The sequence below is a fragment of the Carica papaya genome, chromosome 7 (genome assembly GCF_054855325.1).
Source record: "Carica papaya isolate Zhongbai chromosome 7, ASM5485532v1, whole genome shotgun sequence".
In the NCBI taxonomy this organism is placed as follows: domain Eukaryota; kingdom Viridiplantae; phylum Streptophyta; class Magnoliopsida; order Brassicales; family Caricaceae; genus Carica; species Carica papaya.
Genome location: NC_142315.1, coordinates 1407113 through 1431908, shown reverse-complemented (window position 1 = coordinate 1431908; position 24796 = coordinate 1407113). Strand labels below are relative to the sequence as shown.

General features: G+C 33.0%; 4 protein-coding genes, 1 long non-coding RNA gene and 2 other non-coding genes across 7 annotated transcripts; 3 read left to right on the top strand and 4 right to left on the bottom strand.

Moving 5' to 3' along the window:
• The first annotated feature begins 77 nt into the window (after nucleotides 1-77).
• On the top strand, nucleotides 78-3255 carry LOC110817898 (structural maintenance of chromosomes protein). Its single transcript, XM_088208035.1, has 5 exons — nucleotides 78-777; nucleotides 1346-1564; nucleotides 1730-1831; nucleotides 2507-2611; nucleotides 2751-3255. The coding sequence occupies exons 1-5, from the start codon at nucleotides 223-225 to the stop codon at nucleotides 2970-2972; spliced, it is 1203 nt and encodes a 400-aa protein (XP_088064161.1). The 5' UTR covers nucleotides 78-222; the 3' UTR covers nucleotides 2973-3255.
• Nucleotides 2506-5369, bottom strand: LOC110817960 (uncharacterized). Its single transcript, XR_002540281.2, has 3 exons — nucleotides 5241-5369; nucleotides 3948-4107; nucleotides 2506-3700 (listed from the first exon to the last, which is right to left on the bottom strand). It is a non-coding gene; the product is annotated as an uncharacterized LOC110817960 (long non-coding RNA).
• Nucleotides 5370-6264: 895 nt separating this feature from the next.
• Nucleotides 6265-11724, bottom strand: NAR1 (ferredoxin hydrogenase). The gene is made up of 11 exons (XM_088208011.1): nucleotides 11462-11724; nucleotides 10703-10770; nucleotides 10094-10247; nucleotides 9229-9415; nucleotides 8997-9123; nucleotides 8367-8544; nucleotides 8201-8250; nucleotides 7911-8082; nucleotides 7409-7535; nucleotides 7130-7221; nucleotides 6265-6754 (listed from the first exon to the last, which is right to left on the bottom strand). The coding sequence occupies exons 1-11, from the start codon at nucleotides 11585-11587 to the stop codon at nucleotides 6602-6604; spliced, it is 1434 nt and encodes a 477-aa protein (XP_088064137.1). The 5' UTR covers nucleotides 11588-11724; the 3' UTR covers nucleotides 6265-6601.
• Nucleotides 11725-12458: 734 nt separating this feature from the next.
• On the bottom strand, nucleotides 12459-16013 carry LOC148252861 (CASP-like protein 2B1). Its single transcript, XM_088208008.1, has 3 exons — nucleotides 15269-16013; nucleotides 14991-15123; nucleotides 12459-12968 (listed from the first exon to the last, which is right to left on the bottom strand). Exons 1-3 carry the CDS (start codon nucleotides 15490-15492, stop codon nucleotides 12717-12719), a joined length of 609 nt encoding a protein of 202 aa, XP_088064134.1. The 5' UTR covers nucleotides 15493-16013; the 3' UTR covers nucleotides 12459-12716.
• A 1493-nt stretch (nucleotides 16014-17506) lies between these two features.
• Nucleotides 17507-18899, bottom strand: LOC110806639 (major pollen allergen Ole e 10-like). Its single transcript, XM_022031563.2, has 3 exons — nucleotides 18751-18899; nucleotides 18389-18640; nucleotides 17507-18050 (listed from the first exon to the last, which is right to left on the bottom strand). The coding sequence occupies exons 1-3, from the start codon at nucleotides 18818-18820 to the stop codon at nucleotides 18016-18018; spliced, it is 357 nt and encodes a 118-aa protein (XP_021887255.2). The 5' UTR covers nucleotides 18821-18899; the 3' UTR covers nucleotides 17507-18015.
• Nucleotides 18900-24299: 5400 nt separating this feature from the next.
• Nucleotides 24300-24371, top strand: TRNAM-CAU (transfer RNA methionine (anticodon CAU)). Its single transcript has one exon. It is a non-coding gene; the product is annotated as a tRNA-Met (tRNA).
• Nucleotides 24372-24585: 214 nt separating this feature from the next.
• Nucleotides 24586-24657, top strand: TRNAM-CAU (transfer RNA methionine (anticodon CAU)). Its single transcript has one exon. It is a non-coding gene; the product is annotated as a tRNA-Met (tRNA).
• The last annotated feature ends 139 nt before the right edge of the window (nucleotides 24658-24796 follow it).

Genomic DNA, 24796 nt, shown 5'->3' with positions numbered 1-24796 from the left:
TGTAATTTAGAAAATTATCTTACCCAAAAAGCAAATATTCTTCATAGTTTTGAAATAATAACAAGCCCGCGCCTTTCACGCCTAAAGGAAGAAATTTTAAATTCAGACACCGCCTCAATCTATCTCATCATTCCTGTCCTTTCCTAAACCAGATCAGGAAATTTCAAAATCAAATCTTTATATCTTCTCCTTCTTCTTCCCAAACCCAATCTCCTGTCATCAATGGCGGCACGCTACAACTTCTACGATTCACGTTCCTCCACAACTTCATCTCATTTCTCAGACCCATCTTCCTCAACCGAGTTTAACCAGCCTTCATTGACGCACAAAACTTCTTCTTCTTCTTCTTCTTCTTATTCTTCGTCCCGGGCGCTTGTCAAGTCTAATAAGCCGTGTGATCTGTCGAGAACCAAGTCGGGGAAGGTTCAGACCAATGGCGGAAACTTGACGAAAATGGTGAAGAAGTTCATTGACATGAAGTCCAACTCGGGGAAGAAGATGGAGTTGGTGATACCGTGTGATGTGGTGGCTGAGGACTTGAAGAAGACGGCGAGGAAAGGAGGGAATCTGGGTGCTCTGCAGAGGAAATTGTTTGGTAAAGGGTCTTCGTTGGAGAAGGAAAAGAAGGATCAAGTGAAGGCATTGACTGAGGTCAAAGGGAATACCCGGACTTTGGCCATGGTGTTGAGGAGTGAGAGGGAGCTTTTGAGCTTGAACAAGGAGATGGAGACGGAGATTACAGAGCTCAAGCTGTTGCTTGAAGAGAAAAATGGAGAAGTGAGTTTTTTTCTTCTTTCTCACTTTATATTTTTATTAACATTTTGGCTCTTAATTTATTGAAGTAGAAAAGGCAAAAGGAAGTCATTTCTGAACTAGTTTTTCCCTTGATTTGATTCCTTCAATGATCTCTTCCTATTTTGGAAAGGAAAATCATTTAGGTGTTCTGAAATTTGAAGTTATAAAAGAAGTTCAACGCATACCCAATTTGAATTATGAAGGTTTCATTTGAATATTAATCTTTTTTATTAAGATGGGTATGGTGGGTCTAACTTGGGTTTGTGAGATAATTAGACTTTAAGCACTGTTTTTAGAGCAAGTGATTGTAAAACACATGAATGCCATTATTAAATCTGAACTTCTACGATTAAACTGAGAATAAAGAATAGAACTTTAAATAAATTCCGTACCTTTTATGGAATTAGTATGTTCCAAACATTGCCCAAAAGCTTAAAACTTTCTGGACTTGTTCACATTGCAAATTAATTGTTTTGGAGATGGGATACAATGTTCCCGTTGGAGGAAGAAGAGTTCTTTATTCATGTCTATGCTTCCATGGAATCTGCAGGTGGAGAAGCTGAAAGATTTATGCTTGAAACAGAGGGAAGAAATTAAATCCCTCAAGAGTGCAATTCTCTTCCCTGATGTTCTGAATTCTCAACTTCATGAACTTTTGGAGAAACAAGGTTCAGAATTGAAGCAAGCCAAACAAGTCATTCCTACTCTGCAAAGACAGGTTACTTCTCTCACAGGACAGCTTCAATGCTTAGCAGAAGATCTTGCTGAGGTATTTGTTTAAGTTGGCAAAAGAAATTGCTGGCAACAATTATGAGTCTATATTTTTGTGTTAAAAGACTCTAGTTTGTCATATATATAATGTATGAAATTGTCTTGGGTTTGATCTGGGTTGCTGATTTTGATCCCACTTATTGATATTAAACTACTTGGACAGGTGAAGGCAGATAAATATTCATCATCAAGGTCAGGTAACCATCGATATGGAGGGTCTCCTCAAACGCCAACTTATGATCGAGAAGAGGCTACTAATTCTTTGGTAAGGCACTCCAAAGTAGAATGTGATTTGAATTATAACTCTTTTCTGGGGTATCTGTTTTTGTGCCAAGACTATAGAAACCATATCATAGCAGAAAGCCACAAGTCTTAACCTCTACGGCATACCATCTTTGCTTTGTTGATTTGTATTAGAAGAAAATGAAGACTTTTTAGTTGAGAAGTGAAATTATATAGTGTCTGAGTTAGTTCTTGACTCAAGCCAATTAGTATCTGAGGCTGATAATAAGTTCATAACTGTGATTTGGTTTCACAAGATTACATGCTAACAAAACTAAGTTAGGTATATATGTGTAATATATAGTATCAAAGTCTTATGCTCCCTTATCATATTTCTTTTAAAGTAGAAATTCATATATTCATCAATTAGTAATACTCAGACATTTATCATAACATAAAAGAACATAATCTTGAAATGAAAACATACAAAAATAAAATTTGACTCAAATGTACAATCTCTTATATAGATACCAATCATGAGATAAAATAATACAATATCTGAACGAGGATATACTGAATCAAAGACATCCAGGAGACATGAGATTAATCATGAGATTAAATTTTTATATCTTTCACTCTTTTTGCCTTTGTTCCGTTTGTGTTATTGTTATATTGCACAAAAAAAGTAATCTGTAAAATGACATGATGACATGTCCAGGAGTTCAGCTCTGAAGATCCAAGAACACCGGCAAGTCCAGATGACATGTTTTTGAAGGATTTAAATCCCTGCTTAACGCCTTGTTATTCCAGGACAAAATCCAAGGTACACATCTCAACCTTTGCAAATTTCATGGTGTCTTGAAACAGGACTACCTCTCCATGGACCCTGCATTCTTTTATCTGCCTCCTTCTCTTTGGCAACTGATTTGATATTGATTGAACATAATTGTCTTATTTCACAGGAATTCGAGGCCTCAGATTATGATTCTCCGAAAGAAAATTTGTATGACAACAGCATACAAATGATCAATGAGCTTACATCCAATTTTGGTACTAAGAAGTTGTCTAAGAGTTCAGATTGTTGCCAGAATGCAAAGAGAGGGAATCAACAAATTCCCCGAGTAGCTCGAAGATCAGATGAAAGCAGAGTCTTATATGGAAGACAGATGCATAAAGCCTTCTAGTTCGATTTCCATCATTCAGTTCATATTTCCCTTTCTTTTCTCACCTTTGCCTGTCCTAGATTTTGGTCGATGCTCGATAAAATTGAAGTTCATGCTCTAGTATAGCTCCTAGTTGTACATGGTGTCTTTAAGCACATGGAATAATGGATAGAGATGTTATGGTGATGGAGCTACTGTAAGAGTCATGAGGAACTGTTTGTTTTGTCTGAAATTTCATGTCAATCCAACTTTCAGAAAGTTGCAGTCAAAGCAAGAGTAATCATGTTAAGACTTTCGAACTTAACCCATTTCCCGCAAGACAAATGACATTATACAAATGATACAAAACGATGTTAAAACCTAACTTGATATTTTTAATCTTGTGTTTAGTTCAACTTCTGATGAGAATTGAACCAAACATAATCTAAATTGATTCAACTATAAATTAAAATAACCAATAACATCCCCCATGTAAAAGTCGCTCAATGGGCAAGCAGCAGTTATCAAGTAGCCATTATGATGTTATACTAATAATGCAAAGAACTTTGAGAGAAGTATTTTGCAGATAACAAATGCTTCAAGAAACATAACGAAACAAGAATATGATTGGAGGTAAAACAAAATTTTTCATGTTAAAAGTAAATCCTTTAGCTATGTATTTTAACATAGTACTTCTTTGAGGACCTTATCTACTGTAGAACTTCCATATCCACCAAACTAAGCCATGCCTTTAATCACCTGAATCAAAGCTGTCATCAAGGAAAACCAGAAATTTTTTAGTTACTACAATGTAATTTTCTTGCATTCCATAGTAATGTACTTATTTCGTGTTGTAATCAAAATATATAAGTTCTATGAAACTAATACAAAGAAAAGGATTTCATCGCTTGTTCAAGATTCAAGCAAGCAAAAACATGGATTTTTAAAGGCTACAGAGTTGCAATTCTAAAGTTCTATTTGGTATATGATCAAAACTTCGAAAGTGGAAAAGCTTACACGATCCAAAGACCACAAATGCTACAACGAAAATAACGACAGCCCCAATAATATACTCCGAATATCCTTTCTTCTTTGAAGCTTCACCTACAATTCCTCTCATCGTGATGTTCTTCTCAAATCTTGCGACTTTTCTCCCTGCAATACGCCTCGAAGTGGTCTGGTAAATGCAAACAAGAACCAAATTACCATGTTCCTCAATTAGGATGACAAATTGTACTCTTTTTCACCTTGAAATTCAGCATAAAACAAAGTTCAACGAGAAAAAAGAAATACAATTTATTATAAATTATTTGGTATAATAATCTAAGTCCCTATAAATTCAATGAAATTACATTTTGTTCAAACTATTTAGCATTTAGAAATCAATTATAATTTACACATTTATTCCATATCCATAATAATGCGAAAGAAAAGTCCAACTCCAGATTGTTCAGGAATAGTGGTCTTAAATTTTTCGACCCTTTACCTTAACATAAGTCAATTCTATTTCTTGATGGGGAAGAGATATGATTTAGTAGTAGAGTATCACCTCGACGTGGTGAAAGTCATTAGTCCAAGCCTGATTATTCGTAAACGCAATGGATATGAATTTTTCTATTTTGACTTGCTCCCTCCCCGTAATTGAATGAAAATGAATAAGAGGCTTGTGGCATAAACATGAAAGCGTAGGGATGACTATATTTCTAGGAGCGAACTTATATAATTTAATCAACTCTACTCATAAATTCAATTTGATTATCATGAACTTTGTATCCTTATCTTTCAAAATTGGAGATTGACATAGAACGCCTGTTTTCTTTCAAACTTTTATGTCATTTCCATATTCTTATCTTTATTCAATGAAATTAAAATTTGAACCCACCTCAGTCTTACTTCAGGACTCACCAAAACACCAAAAAACCAAAGAGATTGAGCAGGAATTGGACCAAACAGAATGGTACAGTAAACATAACACAAAACATGTCGAACTTCAGAATTTGCCCCAATCTCAACTATCAGAAACACCCATTAATCAAACATGCAGACCCATTGACAGTTTTTTTTCTTTAAAAAAAAAAAAAAACCATTTAATCACTTTATAATCTCCATCCAAACAAGGCCTGAAAAATCATGGAGAACCAAGATGGGACATGCACATTGATCAAAAGGAACAGGAAAGAAAAAACAAACAAAAGCTCTGATCTCTTTGGGGGAAAAAAATGAACTTAAACAATTACAACATTATATATATATAGACTATGTACATGTAATCAAAAGAAAAGATAAGACGAAGGAGAGAGGGTAGCGTACCATGTTTGGTTTCAAGAGCACTGCAATGAGAAACTGAGAAGAGAGAGATGGTCGGTGTTCAGAATCTGTAAGAACAGACAGCCGTTTTGGTTTTTGGTAACGCTAGACTAGTTTAGTTTGGTTTTAAATCTTTCACATACGTTTTTGAATCTCCCCTTCTTTAATATATATATATATATATATATATATTATAATATTAATTTATTTATTATTAATGAATTCTTTTAAATATTATCTCAATCTTCTCTTTCTTTTTTTTGCTTATAATCCAAATCCAAAGTACATAAACAGATAATTTTATAAATAAATAGGCTTTTAAGGTATATAACATCTGTTATGAGATGAATGTTGACTAATTGTTGAATCCTTTTAATTTATTTCAAAATATCAATTGTTTTTAATTTTAATTGGATTTCCTTCAATGTTTTACTTGTCTATTACTACATATACTTGTCTGAATATATGTTGAAGGAAAGAAAATCAAGCATTAATTTTGTTTACTTTTTATACTTCTTGTATGTATGTATGTATATATATATATATATATATATAACCATGATTTTGGGTTTTATTTGGTAGCTTGGCAATTTGATATAATTTCACCTTATTATTAACATACCTTATTATTAACAAGCCACCAAACATAGAATCATAAAATAATTAATTCATTCAACTTGACAAGTTTAAAAAATTTCAATAAATTAAAATTTTGAATTTTTGGATAAAGATTCACAATATCAATCATAACACAACATTTTAATAAACAACAATAATATATATATATATATATATATATTAGCTCAAACTCAGATCTTCTTAGAAAAGCATGTACTAATGATCCAACTAGAAAGCTAAGCAACACTTTAGAAATTGGATTGCAAAAAAAATGACAATTAGACCATGAAAGAACAAGAAATATCTACATGTATCAAGCTTTGTATCTCAGTTTCAAATCACAAATCCCCAAACCTCTTTAATTATAAGAAGAGAAAATTAAGATTAGAAACCAAAGCATGTACACATATAAGTGAAGGGAACTTTTATTTTGGACAGTTTAGACTTTAAGACTTCCAGTTCCCAGAAATACATGGGAGAAATAGGTATAATTATCGGATACAAGAACAAGCAGGTCACTCTTTTTTATCTAACAAGATTCTAAAACAGGTATATACATGAGAACAAAAGGTCAAGCAACAAATTATCTGTTTACTCTTTCAAAATTGGTCTCTTCCAGTGCTCCATTCTCTGTAACAACGAAGAATTGGCCCAGCTGGGTCGTGTAGTTATGAACTGATGAGAGACAACTCGGCCCCGGGAGAGAATTCCACGAGTGAGGAATCAGTAAAGAGGATGCAAACTTTCTACCAATTGTGTAACTGAGCAGTAATGCTTTTTACCACAGGATGGTATTCAGTGTGCAAGTGCTTCCTAGCCTTCTTCGAACCAGGTTGCTCAAGCCACTCGTCATATAAAGTTTTCACAAGGGGATTATTGAAAGGATCAGCTACCAGGACCTATAAGTTATTACAGAATAATCAATTAAGAAAGACCTCAAAATTCAAATAACAGAAAATAGATGTCTATGAGCAGGCAACCTTGCACAGAACATAAAGCGGAGAGTTCTCATGGATTTTGCAGTACAACAATATAGTGATTAAAAATAGCTCAGTGAAACATTTAAGATAGTAAATCCATTACCTATATGATTCCTAATTCCATGAATTTTGTGATTACATGGTCCCTTGAACAAAACAGTTTGTAAGGTTCATATTGGATAACATTGTCTGTTTCCATGCTAATATGCACAGTAAATTGGGATGTGTAAACACTAATCAAAGATACCACCGTTACAGTCTTTGATAGAATGTAAAATTGAGATAGATACTCACATTTTCCATATAAACACCTGCTAATGCTTGAAGCAAATCTTTTGGAGATTGCCCTGGCTTTGGTTTAATTTGACCACCACCATTTAAGCAACCTGTTTCATCACAATAATTTTTAATTAAATAACAAAAGATGATCAGCACAATGAGCATGAGTTTTCAATATTCAGATATAACTTCTGATTAGGTAATGAAAAATGTGCAGCAGAGTAAGCATGCATTCAACATTCAGATGTAACCATAATACTATATTCAAAAATCACAAGAAGAATAGATAAATACCAGAAGGACATGCCATGACCTCAACAAAATGATAATCACATCTTTGCATTTTGACCTTCCTGACAATATTTTGCAAGTTCTGGAAGCCGTAACAGAGTGCAAATTTCAATACAGTTTTCCCGTCCACCTATATCATAGCACAAAATGTTCACCACATGAGATGCAGATCGCAAAAACAAAATAGTGCCTCTAAACAAATTCTTAATTCTATGCCAGTATCTCAATCATGTCCAATTAGATGCAAAACAGGTAAGCAAGCACACATACAAAGATGCAAAATGGGTAAAACAAGGACATATCAAGTCCATATTAGTTGTACAACTGCTTCACTCTTCCAAGAAGAACAGTGGAGGAAAGGATCATTTCAAACCCTATGAGTGCATCTCTAATTGATTATCCCAAGGGCACCACTAACAGTACCAAGCAAAATATTTAGTTTGATGAAAAAAAATTCATATATACCTAAAATCTGATTAGCGTCAAAAAAAAAATATAAACTTACTTCAAGAGTCACTTCTTGAAAGTCAGAATTTCTTATGGTTTTGAACTCCAAAGGACCACTGAGCTCTTTCCCAAATAGTGTTTTAGCAGCATATCTAAATGTTGTTTCTGCATAATCTCCAGAGCTTCCAGCAACCCCATAAAGACACTCTTCTTCATTGACATTGGTAAACCTGCTTATCACCCAAGAATAAAAAATTGTCAAACTGCACAAAAAGCATAGAATATTTCTTTTTAATCAGCAATGCAATGACATGCAAAAGGAGTTCATTTGAATATTCTGGCTCTTACATTTTATCAAGAGGAGACTCCTCCAAGGCTTTAAAATCCACTGCTTTCAGCTGCAAGAAGTTGGTCAATAATGTAATGAATTATACATTGCGATATTTAGAAGAGTTGAACAACTATAAGAGAGTGCTGAGTTGCAGGAGATGTAAGTCATGGCCTTAAAACTTACTTGTATCAAATCCAAAACTTCACCCGATGTCAACACTGAATCTACCTCCGTAATCCTAAGATCTTCTTTTTCATGAATTCCATCTTCAGATTCCACTTGAAAAACAAAGTCATCCCTAGCAGCCTCAAGTTTCTTATCATAGCACGGCATTACTGTTACATGATAAACCTCTTCTGGACTGAAATAAAATATTAACCAATCAAATGACTGAGCATGCAAAATGACAACAAAGTAATTCGAGATATAAATACAAATCTTTTGATAAATAATAGAAAAATCATTTCCATTCACTTCAAATTGCGTGTAAGATGAAAATTTACCGCATGAAAGTAAAAAAAGAAATAAGTATCTTTTTCTTTTAGAAGAAAAGAATAGAGGAAGTTTCATATAAGAATAAACCTGTTCCTGCCATCTATACGGAAGATGGAAATCAAGTTACATGTTAAACACAAAAGAACTACTAGGGAACTAAACCCTAACAGGAGCTTAGCAATAAAAATAGAAGAAAAGACATCTTTAAAAGGTTTTAAAAATTTCACTTCATTTCTAAGGTGCAAAATCTCACAGCCATATATGTAAAATACTACTGTCAAGTTCTCTTGTTCCTTGCTTTAAAATTCTTGAGATTACCTGAGACCCATTGTTTGGCACAGGTGGTTCTTAATGGTCGCTCCAATTGTTTGCTGAGGGCTCTTGACAGAAGAAATATATGGCAAAATGTAGGACCCAAGTTGCTTTTCAGCATAACATATCCAACCTGAAATTAGACAGAATAGAAGATGTTCTAGTTGATGGACGTCATGCATATATATCAATCATGACCTTGAAGGAACAAGTTAAAAACTATGATTATGTCACGTACCTGGACATGCTGAGGAAAGCATAGGTAGTGATACTTTAGATTTTCCATCATCGTGTGCTTCGCTTTGTCTATATCGGCTAATGAACTCGTTACAAGTTTCAATAAGTGCCAAGTCTCTACTGCAGCTGATATCAAATACTGCTTTCACTCCCAATGACTTCAAAAATGTTGTGAGTTTTTTAAACACCTAGAAATCAGACAGATGCTTTTTCTGTCAGAAATGTGTTCACACAGACACAGAGACAAATAATAATTGACTGGCTTTCTGGTAGCACATTTATTAAGTTAAACACAACAATTAATAATTCGTTATCTACAGACAGAATGTTTTTTTTGCATTCAACTTCAGTATCACCCTAGAAAAATGCTAAATTCTCTACGTCTAGCTTACTGTAGCCTCACTCAAGAAGAAGAACTGAAGCTAATAATAAAATCCAAATCGCAATGCGTTTTCTTTCATGTAGGACAAATCAACCAAATACCGCGTCTTTTTCTACGACTTCTTTTCTTTCAATTCATTTCTTTCATGTCTTCCATCAAATATTCAACGTATTAATGACATTATTCTTATTCAACTGATTAACAATTGAGATCGCTCCAATTTAGAATTTATTTCTAAACAGAATCATTTATGATATAAGTGGTAATGATCGATAATTACCAATTTGGTTTTTGCTAAGTGGGGCCTGGATACTTCATTTTATTGGTCCAACCAAGTCAATCATAAATCATTCTAATTAATAATATTAATCTGAACCCCCCCCCCCCCCCCTCTCCACCTTCCCTGGCGGCAAAAAAAAAAAGGATCTAATTCCACTTCAGTGCACTTCACGCTACAAAATATTGACAGAGTGTAACGACTCACCTCAAGTGGGGAAATACCAAAGTGAACGGCAAGGGAAGCTCTTGACTGTGTTGAAAGGGAGACAATAACAGCCTTCCCTTTATTGAGATTAGACAGAAATTCATCCAAACTTTGCTTCTCAAGCATAACTGTCTCTGCTGATGTTATGCATCCACTGTATTTTCACAAGGAATCATGATATAATATCCCCATTTCACATGGAAAATATGATTAATAAAGCTCACGGTAAATGAAGGGGACCTAATACAAACTTCCATTAGCTTTAAAATTTACAAATTCGGACTTTTATCAACCCAAATACATACATTGGAATCAGCACGAACAGATGAACGACAAAAAGACTTTGCACGAACAGATAGACATACATATGCATACAAAAATAGCTAGAAAAAAAAAGAACTTGTAACAATTATTCCTATTTGATTAATCAAAAGAACAAAAAGCTAAAACAAAGGTCATCTGTGTGCTAATACCTATTCTTATTTGGTTCGAATCAATACAAATTGTGGGACGACGGAAAGACCATGAATGCAAACACTACGAAACAAATGTGTCATACCCATAAAACAGATGCACACATGCTTATTTAATGAGAAGAAAGAATATTACCTGCACGCTAAGCAGTCCTTTAGCGAAATTTTTACAGCTTCTGTTTGTTGTTTGTTAGAAATCAACACCTTCACCAAAAAAAAAAAATCCCCCAACAAATATTTCAGTTAAAGAACTTGACATACACTTCATGATACAGTTCTTTTGTTTAGAAATTGGAATAGAACCCTGGTGATAAAGCCCATATGGAGGCATCAGTGCATATAACCGAATGGCTCTACCAATTCCATAACTCCGTTCATTTCCTCTACTCCTACAAAAAACTACTTATAGCAAATACTGCCCCAGATAAGGGAAAATGTTAATCCAACTGCTCCAAGAAGCTTAAATAACATAACATATTGTTTGAACAACGCAGAGACCCAATTTTCTCCCTGTTTCAAATTTAAAAAGATTGCTCTACACAGCAATAAATTCGGGTAGGGATAGGAGACAGTGTATATTAGCATGAAAATAACCTCAATTCTTTATGCTGTTTACTTATGAAGTAAAATATCGAACAAAGTGGAAGAATTTTGGAAAGAATAGTGCAGTGCGTTGCTAAAAACAAATATAATAATAGAGCGTGAGCCAAAACTACAAGTTTAGCAAAATTTCCAATCAGATTAACTTTTTAAAAAGTGAATCATATAATCTAAATAGAGTTTACTTGAGGAATAAAACAGTAATAGTAAACAAGCAATGAATCAAAAACTTGGAAGCAAAATGTCAAAATTGGAACAATAATTGGGGAAAAAAAGGGAAATTTAATCCGCTTACCTCTGGTTTGTCAGGCTTCCTGGTAGGACCTTTAATTCCTTTGAGAGAGACAACACAAGCTTGACTTGGTGCTATGAAATCGCTGAGATCTCCAATCCGCAGCGTCGGCGAGAACTTCTCCGACATCTCTCTGTTATCCAATCACTCAAACCTACACAACTAAATTAATAACAAAATCAAATTATCCAACAAAACCGGAAGGTAGGATTTGATTTCCCTTTTCTTTTTTTCTCCAGTTCCAGAAGAAAAACGAGATAGAAAGGGGGGGGAAGGAGTACTAGGTCAAAGGCAGTGGGTTTTACCAGAATCAGGGAGAGATGTCTGTATAAGTTTTATTTTCTACAGCCTTGTTTAAACTAAAAAATTTCGATCTGAGAATATTATCCGTCCGATTTGCATAATATTTCAGTCAAATCGTATAATTTTAAGATAGCATACGTGGACCACTAAGATTTGAGGTTTCATTGTAGAAACTCTAGATCTTTCCGTACATCGTGAAATTTAGAGGCGAAATGGCACGTGTCGACCACATGCCGGAACCGGGACCCGGCGGTGTGATGTTTGGGTCGGAGGGGTTGAACCGCCAACCAACCGCACGGTTCGGTATAAATGTCAAGAAAGGATCTTGACTTGTCGTTTTCGTAAAACTGCATGCTGTTTGTAAAGGAATTTTGGAATTCTTTTATTTATTAATTATAACTTTAATTAATTTATTTAGATTTAATTATTCTTTTACCTAAATGTGCATTTAATTATTATTTTTAATTTTTAATATTATTTAAAAATTAAACTTTAATATTTCTTTTACTATAATTTAGTTCCCAATTTTTATTTTTTTTTATTTTTAATAAAAATTAAATATTTTAAATTAATTTGTTGATAAAAATTAGTTTTTAATTATTTTTTAAAACATATAAACATATAATTTAACTATTTAAATTAAAAAATAAATAAAATTAAACAGTTTGAAATAAATAAAAACATAATAATCCAAATCTAACAAAAAAAGCAAAAACTAAAATTATAATAAATACTAAAACTTGAGACAAACATTTGACAAAACATAATTTTCATGATTAAACTCCACAAAACCCAGCCTTGGTTTATTGTCTGATTTGGGAGACAGTTTACAAAAGGCCACATAACATACTTCTTCTCTTCACCATCATCACCATTTTTATATATATCACCACATACCCCAAAACACAACAGGCAAGTTTCTATGCTCAGTTCAAGTGTTTTAAGTCTCCTGGGTTTACCACCTTGAACTGTTCTTGCTCTTGTTGCTGCCATACAGGCGGAACAGCCCGAAAGCAGACAGAGAAGAGACAGCAACCATACAGAGGCAGCCCAACAGTGCAGCTCCGATCGATTCCCCAACTTGGTTGCAGAACTTCCCATACATGTTGCAGATCTTCATCCATTGTAGTTCGGGTTGACCCAGTTTCCCGAATGCAGCCGATTGTGCAGCTGATGCCATTGCAGCTACTGCCGTGTATGCCATCAACTGCTCAAAACATATTTTCCAATTCGATACGTTAAAAAAAAAATTCATTAACTGAGTTGCGCGTACGCATTAATCATGATACAATCTCATAACAAAAATATACAGAAATGCACAATCCGACTCGAACCCAACTCTTACAGAATGAGGAAAATAGCAACAATCCAACCAAGAACCAAAAACATTGTGTTTATCTCGTTCCAGCAAGCTAATTCGAAAGAAATAAAAAAAATAACTTAGTGTTATGTTTGTTCCCCTAAAAATTCCAGTTTAAGGAAAGATACATAAGTATCATTTTCTTCAATTCCAAAGTGATATTTCAAGGGTGAACTTTCTTTCTCACTTAGCCAAATCAAGTGAAAGTAGTCCCTGAAAGTATGGGGAGGTGTCCCTATTCTTCACCCTCTCCCACCTAGCATATTTATTGGTGAAGGGGTTAGTTGTTCTGGGGTTGGACGCATTCAAGAAGAGAGATGGACTAGTCTTGTTCTCATGATGGATTGTGATTGTTGCAGGGAAAATAAAGAGATCCATTTTTGCAATCTATATTTAACACATGCTTTGATGGGCACTTTCTATTTCAAACGTAAGGCTTATATAATTTCGCATATAAAAATGAATCTTTTCAAGAAAATTCTTTAAGCCATCCAGCAGATTTTTATCACGAAACATGTGAAGCACAGTGATAACTCGATTATATATGTGACATAACAGCAACCTCCAACTGCCACATTGAATAGTATTCAATCATAAGTTATGGTTCAGAATTAAACATTATCATTCACCACCTTCACAAAGGGAAATCTTAATGTATGCAGAAGAAGAGCAACTTGGGGAAACCAGCTGTTAATTTCAACTTCCATATTAGTGGTGGATCCCCCTCAAAAATTAACCATTTTGCAATTAAAAGCTCAACGAACCCACAGGGTGAATTCATAAATTGGGACATTAAATATCACAAGCTACTTGCAGGTTGACTTGTATTCCAGCATTAATTTCACAACAACATTCTCGTATATAGCTGTTTTGTCATATAACTTTGTGGGTTTTGCATGCTTTCATTGATGTAATTACTTAAAAATTACAAGTTAGAGATACATAATTTTCACAAAAGGAAATAAAAGAAAACTGTTTAAAGGTTTTAACTTTGAATTTTGAACAAGATAGAACTTCGAGTTAGTGAAATGTTTTAACTTTTTCACCTAAAAGGGATCTAGTGAATTGGGAACAATGAATCGTCAACCTGCTAGGGACCAAGCAGAACTAGTTGAAGTATTCAAAATGGTGGTGGACCTACAAAATCATCCATCTTTTCCTAGGATTTAAATCCTAAACAAGCATGCAATCAATATGATTTGTCATATAATGTTTTGCATATTTTCGTTGATGTAATTACTTGAAAATTACAAGTTACTGATATATAATTTTCACTGAGAGAAAATAAGAAAAAGTATTTGAAGGTTTTAACTTTGAATTTTCAACAAGCTAGAACTTTGAGATAGTGAAATGTTTAACCTTTTCACCTAAAAGGAATCTAATGAACTGGGAACAGTGAATCATAAACCTCCTAGAGACCAAGCAGAATTAGTTGCAGTATTCAGAATGGTGGTGGACCTAAGATTTCATGCATGTTTTCCTAGGATTTCAATCCTAAACAAGCATGCAATCAATATGATTTGCCATACAATTTAGTTGATTTTGCATATTTTCATTGATTTAATTACTTGAAAATTACAGGTTAATGATATATAATTTTCACAGAGAGAAAAAAAAAAGGAGACTTTTTCAAGGTTCTAACTTGGAATTTTGAACAAGATAGAACTTTGAGAAAGTGAAATGTTAACTTTTTCCCCTAAAAGGAATCGAGTGAATTCGGAAGAGTGAATCATCAACTAGGGACCAAGCAGAATTAGTTGAAGTACTCAAAATGGTGGTGGACCTAAAATTTCGTGCATGTTTTCCTAGGATTTCAATCCTAAAAAAGCATGCAATCAATAATCAACCAAAACAAGCAAAGGAAAATACCTGGTCTGCTGAGAAAATTGCCCAAGCTAAGGGCTTGTTGAACAGGACAGTCCCTCTAACCATGCTCACAACACAACGCACCACCTGCAAAAAGGAGTAGGCTGCAACCATGCTGTTGGCTACCACCAGAAACCTGCATATTTAACACTCTCATATAGTTGGTTTTCTTACACAAGAACTTTCATCTGTCTGTATGTATATCTTTATGTATATGCATATATATATATATGCATGTGCGTGTGTGTGGATGTACGGGTGAATGGATATAAAAACCCTACACAAGAGCTTTCATGTCTGTGTATCTAGCTTTCTTTTCCATGGAGAAAATTTCTTTGACTTGGGTATCAGTACCCAGAAGAACAGCAGCAAGAACACTGAGACCACATATCAAACACCTTAAGATCAACTCAGCTAGTCTCACCCTCTTATCAATCACCTTCAAGTTACTCCCATGGTAGACTGGAACATTTCCGGGGCTAACACCAACACCCAAATAACTCATCTCTAATGTAAACCACAAAGAATAAGATGAGGGAGAAAATGGGGGGGGGGGGGGGGGGGAATCCTCTCTAACCCAGATTAAAAAGAAAAAGAAAAAGAAAAAGCTACTCAAGCCCACAACTATGCAAGCATCAGTCAAAAAGCTCCACTACTTAAATAGACATTGCAATAACTAATAACTCTGTTTTTAAAATAAAAAATTGAAAAGGAAATTCAATGTATTTAGTGATGGAGATTCGCTGCAAGGCTAGAGGAGTGCCAAGTGGTCAAGGGTGGAGACTTTGCAAAGAGATGACAAGAGGGTAACCTCACGTCTTCCCCTCATACAAATACATACAGTGGGGACAGTGTAAATGGACCTTGATCTTGCTTGGGTTCTGGTTCCAGCATTTAAGAACTGTGTAAATGTAAACAGAGAAATAGAGACACACGTTCTTTTTCTTCTTTCTTACTCATATTTTCTCTTTCTAGGAAAAAGGTAAGAGTTTCTTGTCCCAAGAAACTGAAAAAAGGAGTAAGATAAGATCAGAGAAAGAGTGTATCTTAAAATTTTCCCATTCAATGAAGGTAATGGAAGAAGTTACTCTACACCCTGTATCCATAATACCCCTTTAATTTGTCCTCCCATACAATTCAAGAAATCCAGCAAAAGTTGGATTTTGCCATCTACTATTTTTGCAATTCAGGACCCCTTTGAACAAAATTTTTGGATTTTAGACTCTAAGTACATTCATATTTTCTTTATATTAAAATTTATATATTTTAATAATTAAATAACATTTACACACCAATAATAAAGTAATTAACTTTTAACGAGTAAAACACTATAATTAATTAATCTCTCAATACATATACAAATGAAAGTATTAATCATCTTGATAAAAAAAAATATTTATAATTAATAAATCTCTCAATGGGGTGTAAGTAAATCCTCCACTAAGATGTGGACCATTGAGGTAGGTTATAGTGCTTGTATATATGTGTTCACATGTAATCATAGTCTTCAGTTTCTCTGTCTAAGTCCCTCACTTTAACCTACTTTTTCTGCGGGGAAGAAGGATCAGAAGACCAGACCAGGCAGACTTTTCCAAGTTTTCAATTGCAACCAGCCCAATTTGTAAAGGGTTTATTGCTTTCTACTTTCTACTTTCTACTTTCTACTTTCTACTTTCTACTTTCTACCTCTACCTAAAGGGTCACTTGCCCTTGGAGTTAAGGTCTATATGACCGACATGCATACCCTCTGGTCTTAAACACTGAAAGAGATAAACCAAAGGTTCTTCCCCACCACCTGCTTCCACTAATGTAACCAAACTGCTTAATTCTCATTTAATACCTTCTTTTTTGTTCTCTCCTTGCATAATTTTTATAATTAATTTACCTTCTAACATAAAAGATTATATATAGTTGGTGTCAGAAATTAATTGTATTTATTATATAATCCAAGATATTTGGTGTGAATTTATTCAATATTCTTTCTTTTTTATTATGTTGAATCGTACGTATTAATTTAACATAATTTGCAAGATCTTGTACGATTAGATATTGAAATATTAACCGTAATGTATTTTTATCTACGATCGACGGATTTTTTTTTTCGTATTACACTAACATGTGATTTAACATATTTAGTATCGATTTGTATTGTGTTATTGTCATGCTGGCCATACTCTTTTATCTTTAAACTTGTGAGCTATATATATATATATATATAATCATGAAAATTAACATTTTTGGTTTATATACATGCATATATATATATAGATATGTGTGTGTATGTGGCAATAAATTTGGAAATTAATTTCTGATATTCCTATCTTATATTTATGCATTGTCTACATGATCTTCATGCCAGAAGTTTAGATATTTGTTTGGCACTACTAACAAAAAGCTTAAGATTTATATGGCCTTTGAATTGACACTACTCTATATATATTTATACTATATTGTATTTTATAAGATACATATACAAAAATATATTTTATATGTATAATGCAAAGATGTGGAGTCTTAGCTAGAACATAAAATCATAGAATTTATTGAAGGATAATGGCACAATTCCATTGCAATCCATTTGTTGCCCAACTGCAATACAATAACAGCACACACACACATATATATATATATATATATTATATGCATACAGATACATAGATATGTATGTATGTATATATATATATATATATAAGAGACAAAAAAGAGGAATTGGGTTTTTGATAATAATACAAAATGGGCTGGACATGGAAGCTATTAAGTTGATGAGGAAGTTCTTGAAGAGCTACAAAATGGACTGTTGAATTCGAATCAGCAATGACCCTATAAATTTAATATTATAAATTCATTTTTTTATAATTTAATAACATAATTTAACCCGAAAAATAATTTTAAATTAACTTATCCGGACAAAAAAATAATTTCGTAACAGTTAAATTTTTTTAATTGAAATAGGTATAACTAGTTAAAAAAAACACAGCTTATACTGTACTCTCTTCAACCAAGTCTCGGTCTAAGTCCTCGATTTGTTTCAAGGGATAGCTTCGTATTTGCACGAACCATGACCTGTTATTTAATACCAAAAGAAAAAATTAAAAATATTTTTATAGTATATTTTTAAGATAATCAGTTCAATTTATTATATAAAAAAATATATATTAGATTATAATCTAAATTTAGATAGTTCTAACGAGAGTAATCCAATAATTATTAAATAATTTTTTACCTGTTAAATTAAAATTAGCGTACTCGAGTTTATATACAAAAAATAGAGTAAAAATACAATATAAGAACAAAATCGACTCTTTAATTTTATCTTAAATTCTAACCCAAAACCAAATAATTCAAGAATGAATTATTGAGATATATATATATATATATAGTGGGTGAGGTGAGTATGTTACTTGGATCAAGATCAGTGATCATAGCAGCTGAATTGAAGTAGCAAGTAGCTCCATTCTTCTTGAACTTTTGGTAGTAACTGTTGAAGGCATAAGAAGCATGATCTCTCACAGTGTTTGGCATAAAACAAGCTTTATTTGCTTGTAACTCTCTGCAATCTACACCTCCCCTCCCACAAGCCCAATCCAATGCCATCTGCAACTCATCATCTGGTGTTTGCTCATCAGCCATGCACCACTCTTTGAACTGCCCCTCTGAAATTCACCGTAAAACACGTGTCTCGAATTGAAATTTTAAACGAAAACTCATAAACAAATTCGATAAATTTATTAATATGTTGACAGAGAAGAAACGAAAAATTTACCCGACTTATGAGGATTAAACATAATAACGAAGAACACAAGTAGTAGAAGTTTGAACAAGGCGGACGACATTTGGGGACGGATGTTCTTGTCTAAATCTGTAAATAAAACTTGGAGGAATGTATAGTTGAGGTATATATCATTCAAAGTAAATTTGACAAGGAATTTTTTTGCTTTTAACAAAGCTGAGATTCCAATCTATTTATGTACCTAAAGTATGCTCTTCACTTTTTTTTTTTTACATCGTCGGATAAAAATTATAACGAGTTATACGTATCTCGACTAATCTACTCTCGGATGCTGTTAAACTCTGTTTGATTAATTGATTAGTGTATAAGAATCTGGTGAAATGTATAAAGATTTCTGATTAATGGGTAATGAAAGATTGAATTTGGTCATTAGCCAGAAAAAGTTTAAGAATGTTTTGCAGGGAAGAATCAAGATGAGACTGCCTGTGAAGCAAACTCAAAATCAACAAACTACTTTTTGGATTTACAACTTTTTCTTTATGAACTCATATAAATGTGTGTTCTTATTGGTATAATCAAAAGTTTATAAGTATTAAGTTTGATCATAGAAAAAATTATTCTTATTCAAATTATACGGAATAAAATATATCATGTATCGAGTAAAAAAATAGTAAAACGAAGAAGTTTTCGAATTACAAATTTTAATACAAATGGGTAAAATGTAATTTTATTTGAAGCACGAACAATTATATTATGAATTTCAAAAATCCATGCAAAGTTGACAGAATGAAAAGATTATCTTAAAATTTTGCAAAAGAAATTTAATAAGAAAATATCTTCAAAGTTTTTTTAGTGCAATTAAAGCTTTTATTTTTTTTTCTACTTAAATTAGGGATTTGATGGATTTCCCTAATTTAGGGATCTGATTTTAGTCAAATTGAATTTCTTTAGACTCAAGAATTCCATGAATCTCTTTTTACCTTTTGCTTTTTTTTAAAAAAAAAAATTTAAAGATAAATCACATGGTACTTTTAAATATTAATTATATATAAACAAAATTTTAAATATTATTTGTTTAAAGTTTAAAATATAAGCATAAAATTAATATCATAATATATAATAATTATCAATTTAAATTTTAAAAAGATTACAAATTTATAAATAAATTTCAGAAAAATAATTAATTTTCTCCAAAGATTGAATTCAATTTCAGCTGTGCCAAAAGTAGATTTACCATATTGAGTCCATGCATGGATTTGGATTAATCCTTTTGAATTTCAAACTTTTAGAAATCATGAACCTAAACCTTTGTTATTTTTGTATACATTCAAACTTTGTCTGAGTTGCTGCAGAAGAGGCCTTATCTGGAATCTAATTCCATTCAATCAATCATTACAACTGCATGAATCTTTAAACTTGATCCAAAATTTCACTCCTTTTCATCATTTTCCTTTCACCCAGAACCCATAAATATTTACCAGTTATAAATGGAATTTTTCATGATTCAACTACTGATTTCGCCATTAACAAAGTTCATCTTAGAACACTTGACCACCCTTTACTGATAATCGGCTAACTAGAACTAACACATGACGAACATCTTCATACAAACTTCACTCTTCTCTCATGGTATCATCACTAACACATTAACTCTTCCAATATTACAATATTACCGTTAACGAAGTAGTATATAAAGCTCCTTCTTTTTTTTTTTTTTTGGTTTACAGATGAAGAGAAGTGTCAACATCTTCATCAGGGTCAGACCCATCAAATCTATTCATGGTGAAGGCTGGTTTCTCTTTAGGCCAAAGACCCATCAGAAGTGGTGAGTCCACACTTTTGTCAAACCCTGAAACTTTGATCTGTGAGTCAAGAGAGAGAGATGGAGGCGGTGACCTCGGAGGAAGGAAGTGAAAGAACAACTGCGATGATGGCTCGTTGTAATGCATACCAGGTGTTTGTTGTTTTGTTTCGATGAGATTCTTTAGTAGCTCCCGCTCTTCTCTCATCTCCTTCACTCTCTGCAACTGTCTAAACCTCTCTTGCAGTAGAGCAATGGAGGATTGGATCATGATAGGATCACTGTTGTCCCTACCCATTTGAGGTGATATGTAGAGAGATGGTCTGGCACACTCTTTTTCAAGTAGTTGTAGTGATAGTAGTAGCAGTGTTTGTTATGGAAGTGTACTAAGATGGTGAAATGGGTGCGTAGATATATATATAGGGTGTTGGGGATGGTGCTTGAATTAATCAATGAAGATTTAGTGGTTCAAGGAAATTCCAAATGATTTAAAAAAAATAAAAGAAGGAATGAGAGAATCAGCAGATAAGTTGGGAAAGTCCATAGAGAAAATGTTGAGTGGCCAATCTAAGAGGAGTACTTTGGTGAAGTGTTTGTGAGGAGACAGGCAAAAGCATAGTTAAAAGAGAAAAGGGGTCTGAAGAAAAAGCCAAAAGAATGTTGAAAGTAGCACATGGAAGGGTATGTTTGGAGGAATAACAGGTTGGGTGATGCTCTGTCAGCTTCCTCCCAAAAACCCTTTTATCTTTCTACCCAATTTCTTTTTCTTCTTTTTCATTTTCTTCATGATGAACTCTTTTATTTGGTGTGCTTTGCATTGAGTCTTTAACATCAATTTTTCTTTCTTTTTTTTTTTCTCTCAAATCACAGGAGTTCGTCAAAGAAACTCGAATAACTACATTATGCAATAGAAATTAAAAATCACCTGAATTTATTAGAATTATTCATAACGAAAGATAAATTTTTTTCTTTCATAATCTTCCGAATTAAGAATTGATATATGAATAAGATCTGATTTTTTCTTTTTTGTGGAACAAATAACTTGTAAAAGTTTATCGTATTTGATCTATGAGCAGCATTTCGCCTTAGATATATTTGGTTAAATTTTTATTGAAGGTATTGAATTTTGCCATGTTTTACAAAAGCATAATTTCATATTGGAATTATACAAAAGTATGATTAATGATATAGATACCTTACATTTACCTTATAAGTACAAAACTATAAAGAAAAAAAATAATAATCATTAAAACTTTACGGTAAAAATAGAAAGTACATAAAATAGTGAAATAACTAAATTACCCATGCATTTTCAACTTGTTAATTTTGGAGAAAAACAAAGTCGAGATGAAAAGAAAGAGAATCCTTGCCCTAAATAGGGATGACAAATGAATACAGTGAGTTAGTGGATCTAAATCAATCAGTCAAGTTAGTTCATATTAATTTTTAGTTGAATTATGGGTAGGATTGAGTTAGTGTTTAGAAGTAAAAAATCTCATCTTAATTCAACCCGATTAGATATAATTTTTTTTATTTTTAATTAAATTGTGACCCCCTCCTCCCTTAAAAAAATCCAAAACAAATTAAGATTTTATATATTTAAGACGGGATTGAGTTTGAATTTTATGAAATTTACCATAAAACCAATGCGTTGTCATCCCTACTTCTAGACCTTCTTCTCAAAATCAAACTCCAAACCTCTTGAATCACAATCCTTTCTATCATAGCCATTCTTATCTCTCCCACTCGATTGTTGCAACCACTCGAGATTCCTCCCTCTTTGCTCTTCAACTCGTAACAAAATTTTGATTTTTTGCTTCGTCTTTGATTCTTTTACAATATTTCTTACACTTTTCGATGAACAATCTGAAATCGATCATGACACTTATCTTTAACTCCTTATTAATGGTCAAATTCGACGAAAACTGTATTCTTATATAAGTTTAATACGCAGTTATGTTTTTTGCAGAATAATACAAAACTAAATAAATAAGATATTTGTAATTATACCTTACTTATGCATGTTAAAACTACCATGAAAAATAAAACGAAGAATTTTATTAGGAATTAAAAAGAATTTTAAGAAAATAAAAGAAAAGTAGGTGACAAGGGCTAAATCAACATTTTTGGTTAGATGTGGAGTAGGGTGGAGTGTGTTTGCTTTTATGTTTTTGTTGAAAGAGAAAAAGGGAAAAGTAAACAGTTTTGTGGGGTGCAATTGAGAGAGGAAGAAGACAAGAGCTATAATAGGGAATAATCTTAGCAGACTCATAATGCCTTTGATTGAATAATAATGTATGACAAAGACACATATACATACAATACAACATTCTCTCTCTCTCTCTCTCTCTCTCTCTCTCTCTTTCTTTTCTCTGATCAAAAGTGTATGTGGGTTTTTTTTTTTGTCTTGGAGTTTTTGGAAGAGAATGGCATGCAGATATCAAAGCTGCAAGATGCTACAAGTTTTTGGATTGGATGCTTCTCTTCTTTTATATAATATATGTATGTATATATGTATGCATCTCACTCTTTAATTATTTATTATGGATTTGGAACTTCGAAGTTTTGAATGGAAAGAGAAAGAGATTTAGAAGAAAGTTGATGGTGGGTTTTTTTTGGACAAAACGTGCATTTCATCTCTCTATCACACATTTTTGGCCATTTGATCCATTAGATAATTATTAAATAATCTTTTGAATCATCACAACATCTTATGCAAATTAACCAACTTGATTCTATCACCACCTTGTCATATATATATACATACATACATACATTCATTCATACATATATGTGTGTGTGTGTATAGATTGAAATATAAACTTAAAAAAGAATCACATTTGAAGTTTGAGGCAACATGGATAAAGGGCATCACTTATTTTCTTATTTGAATCCATTTTGTCGGGTTATATCAGCTTTTGTTTTTCTTTAATTGTGGTTTTCAGTTTGCTCCCAAGACATGCTGCTGGAATTTAGCAAGATTATTGAACCCAGATTGGATATATATATCTATATATATACACATATACACACACATATATTTGATTCCAATTACTTGAAGATTCCTAATAGATATATGTGTGTGTGTGTGTGTGTGTGTGTACATATATATATATATATGCCCATTGCTTCAATTATAATAACCCTTTATGGTTGGATACCTTTGGTCAACTCATTACAAGTTTCTCATAGCATTCTGACAAGAAATTGTTGTCTCAAATCTGTGAAATGAAATTATGATTGCCAAATTTAAATTTTTTATAAATAGATAATACTTTATTAGCATTTCAAAATGAAATTTTTATATTTTTATTTAAAATTATTAATTTCGCATATATTTTTTTTTTCTTTATTAGTTGTAAAATTAGTGCTTTGACTTTCTTTTCTTATTTTATAACAAATTTTATTAATTAAATAAAAAAAACAATTTCGTAATAATTGTTTTTGAAACATGCGGCGCTCTCCTATAAGTAAGTATAAGCGATTTAGGAAATTCTTTTTGTGATTTTGTAAAACGACATCGTTCCGTGAAGGTTTGGGATTATTTGTCTGGGCAACGCGAAAAAACATCTCTCGTTGGTTTGAGCCAGAGAGGTTGTCGGACTGATAAATATTGTCTTCAACTTAACAGCAAATCAGAGTGGCGCAGCGGAAGCGTGGTGGGCCCATAACCCACAGGTCCCAGGATCGAAACCTGGCTCTGATAAAAAATTTGATTTTTTATCTTGCCTGACTCGACGACGGTTTTGGTATTGTAAACACGTCAACTTTTGTAGCACAAATCAGAGTGGCGCAGCGGAAGCGTGGTGGGCCCATAACCCACAGGTCCCAGGATCGAAACCTGGCTCTGATAAAAAATTTGATTTTTTTATCCTGCTTGAAACGATGGGATATTGAGATTTTAAACTTAACAAAACATATCAGAGTGGCGCAACGGAAGCGTTGTGAGCCCTTAAGCCATAGGTCCCGGGATCGAAACTTGGCTCTGATAAATGTTTTGATTTTTTTATCTTGCCGGAAACGACGACGCTTTGGGTATTATCGACACGGCAACTTTTGTAGCATAAATCAGAGTGGCGCAGCGGAAGCGTGGTGGGCCCATAACCCACAGGTCCCAGGATCGAAACCTGGCTCTGATAAACGTTCTTTTTATCATTCGCACGCATCACTATTAGTAGTGGAAAATGGGTGTCATCATCCCTTCGTCTCCATTACTCCATCATTATGTATATATAAAATATATATCTCACAAAAATATTTTCTTCCATTAATATGTAC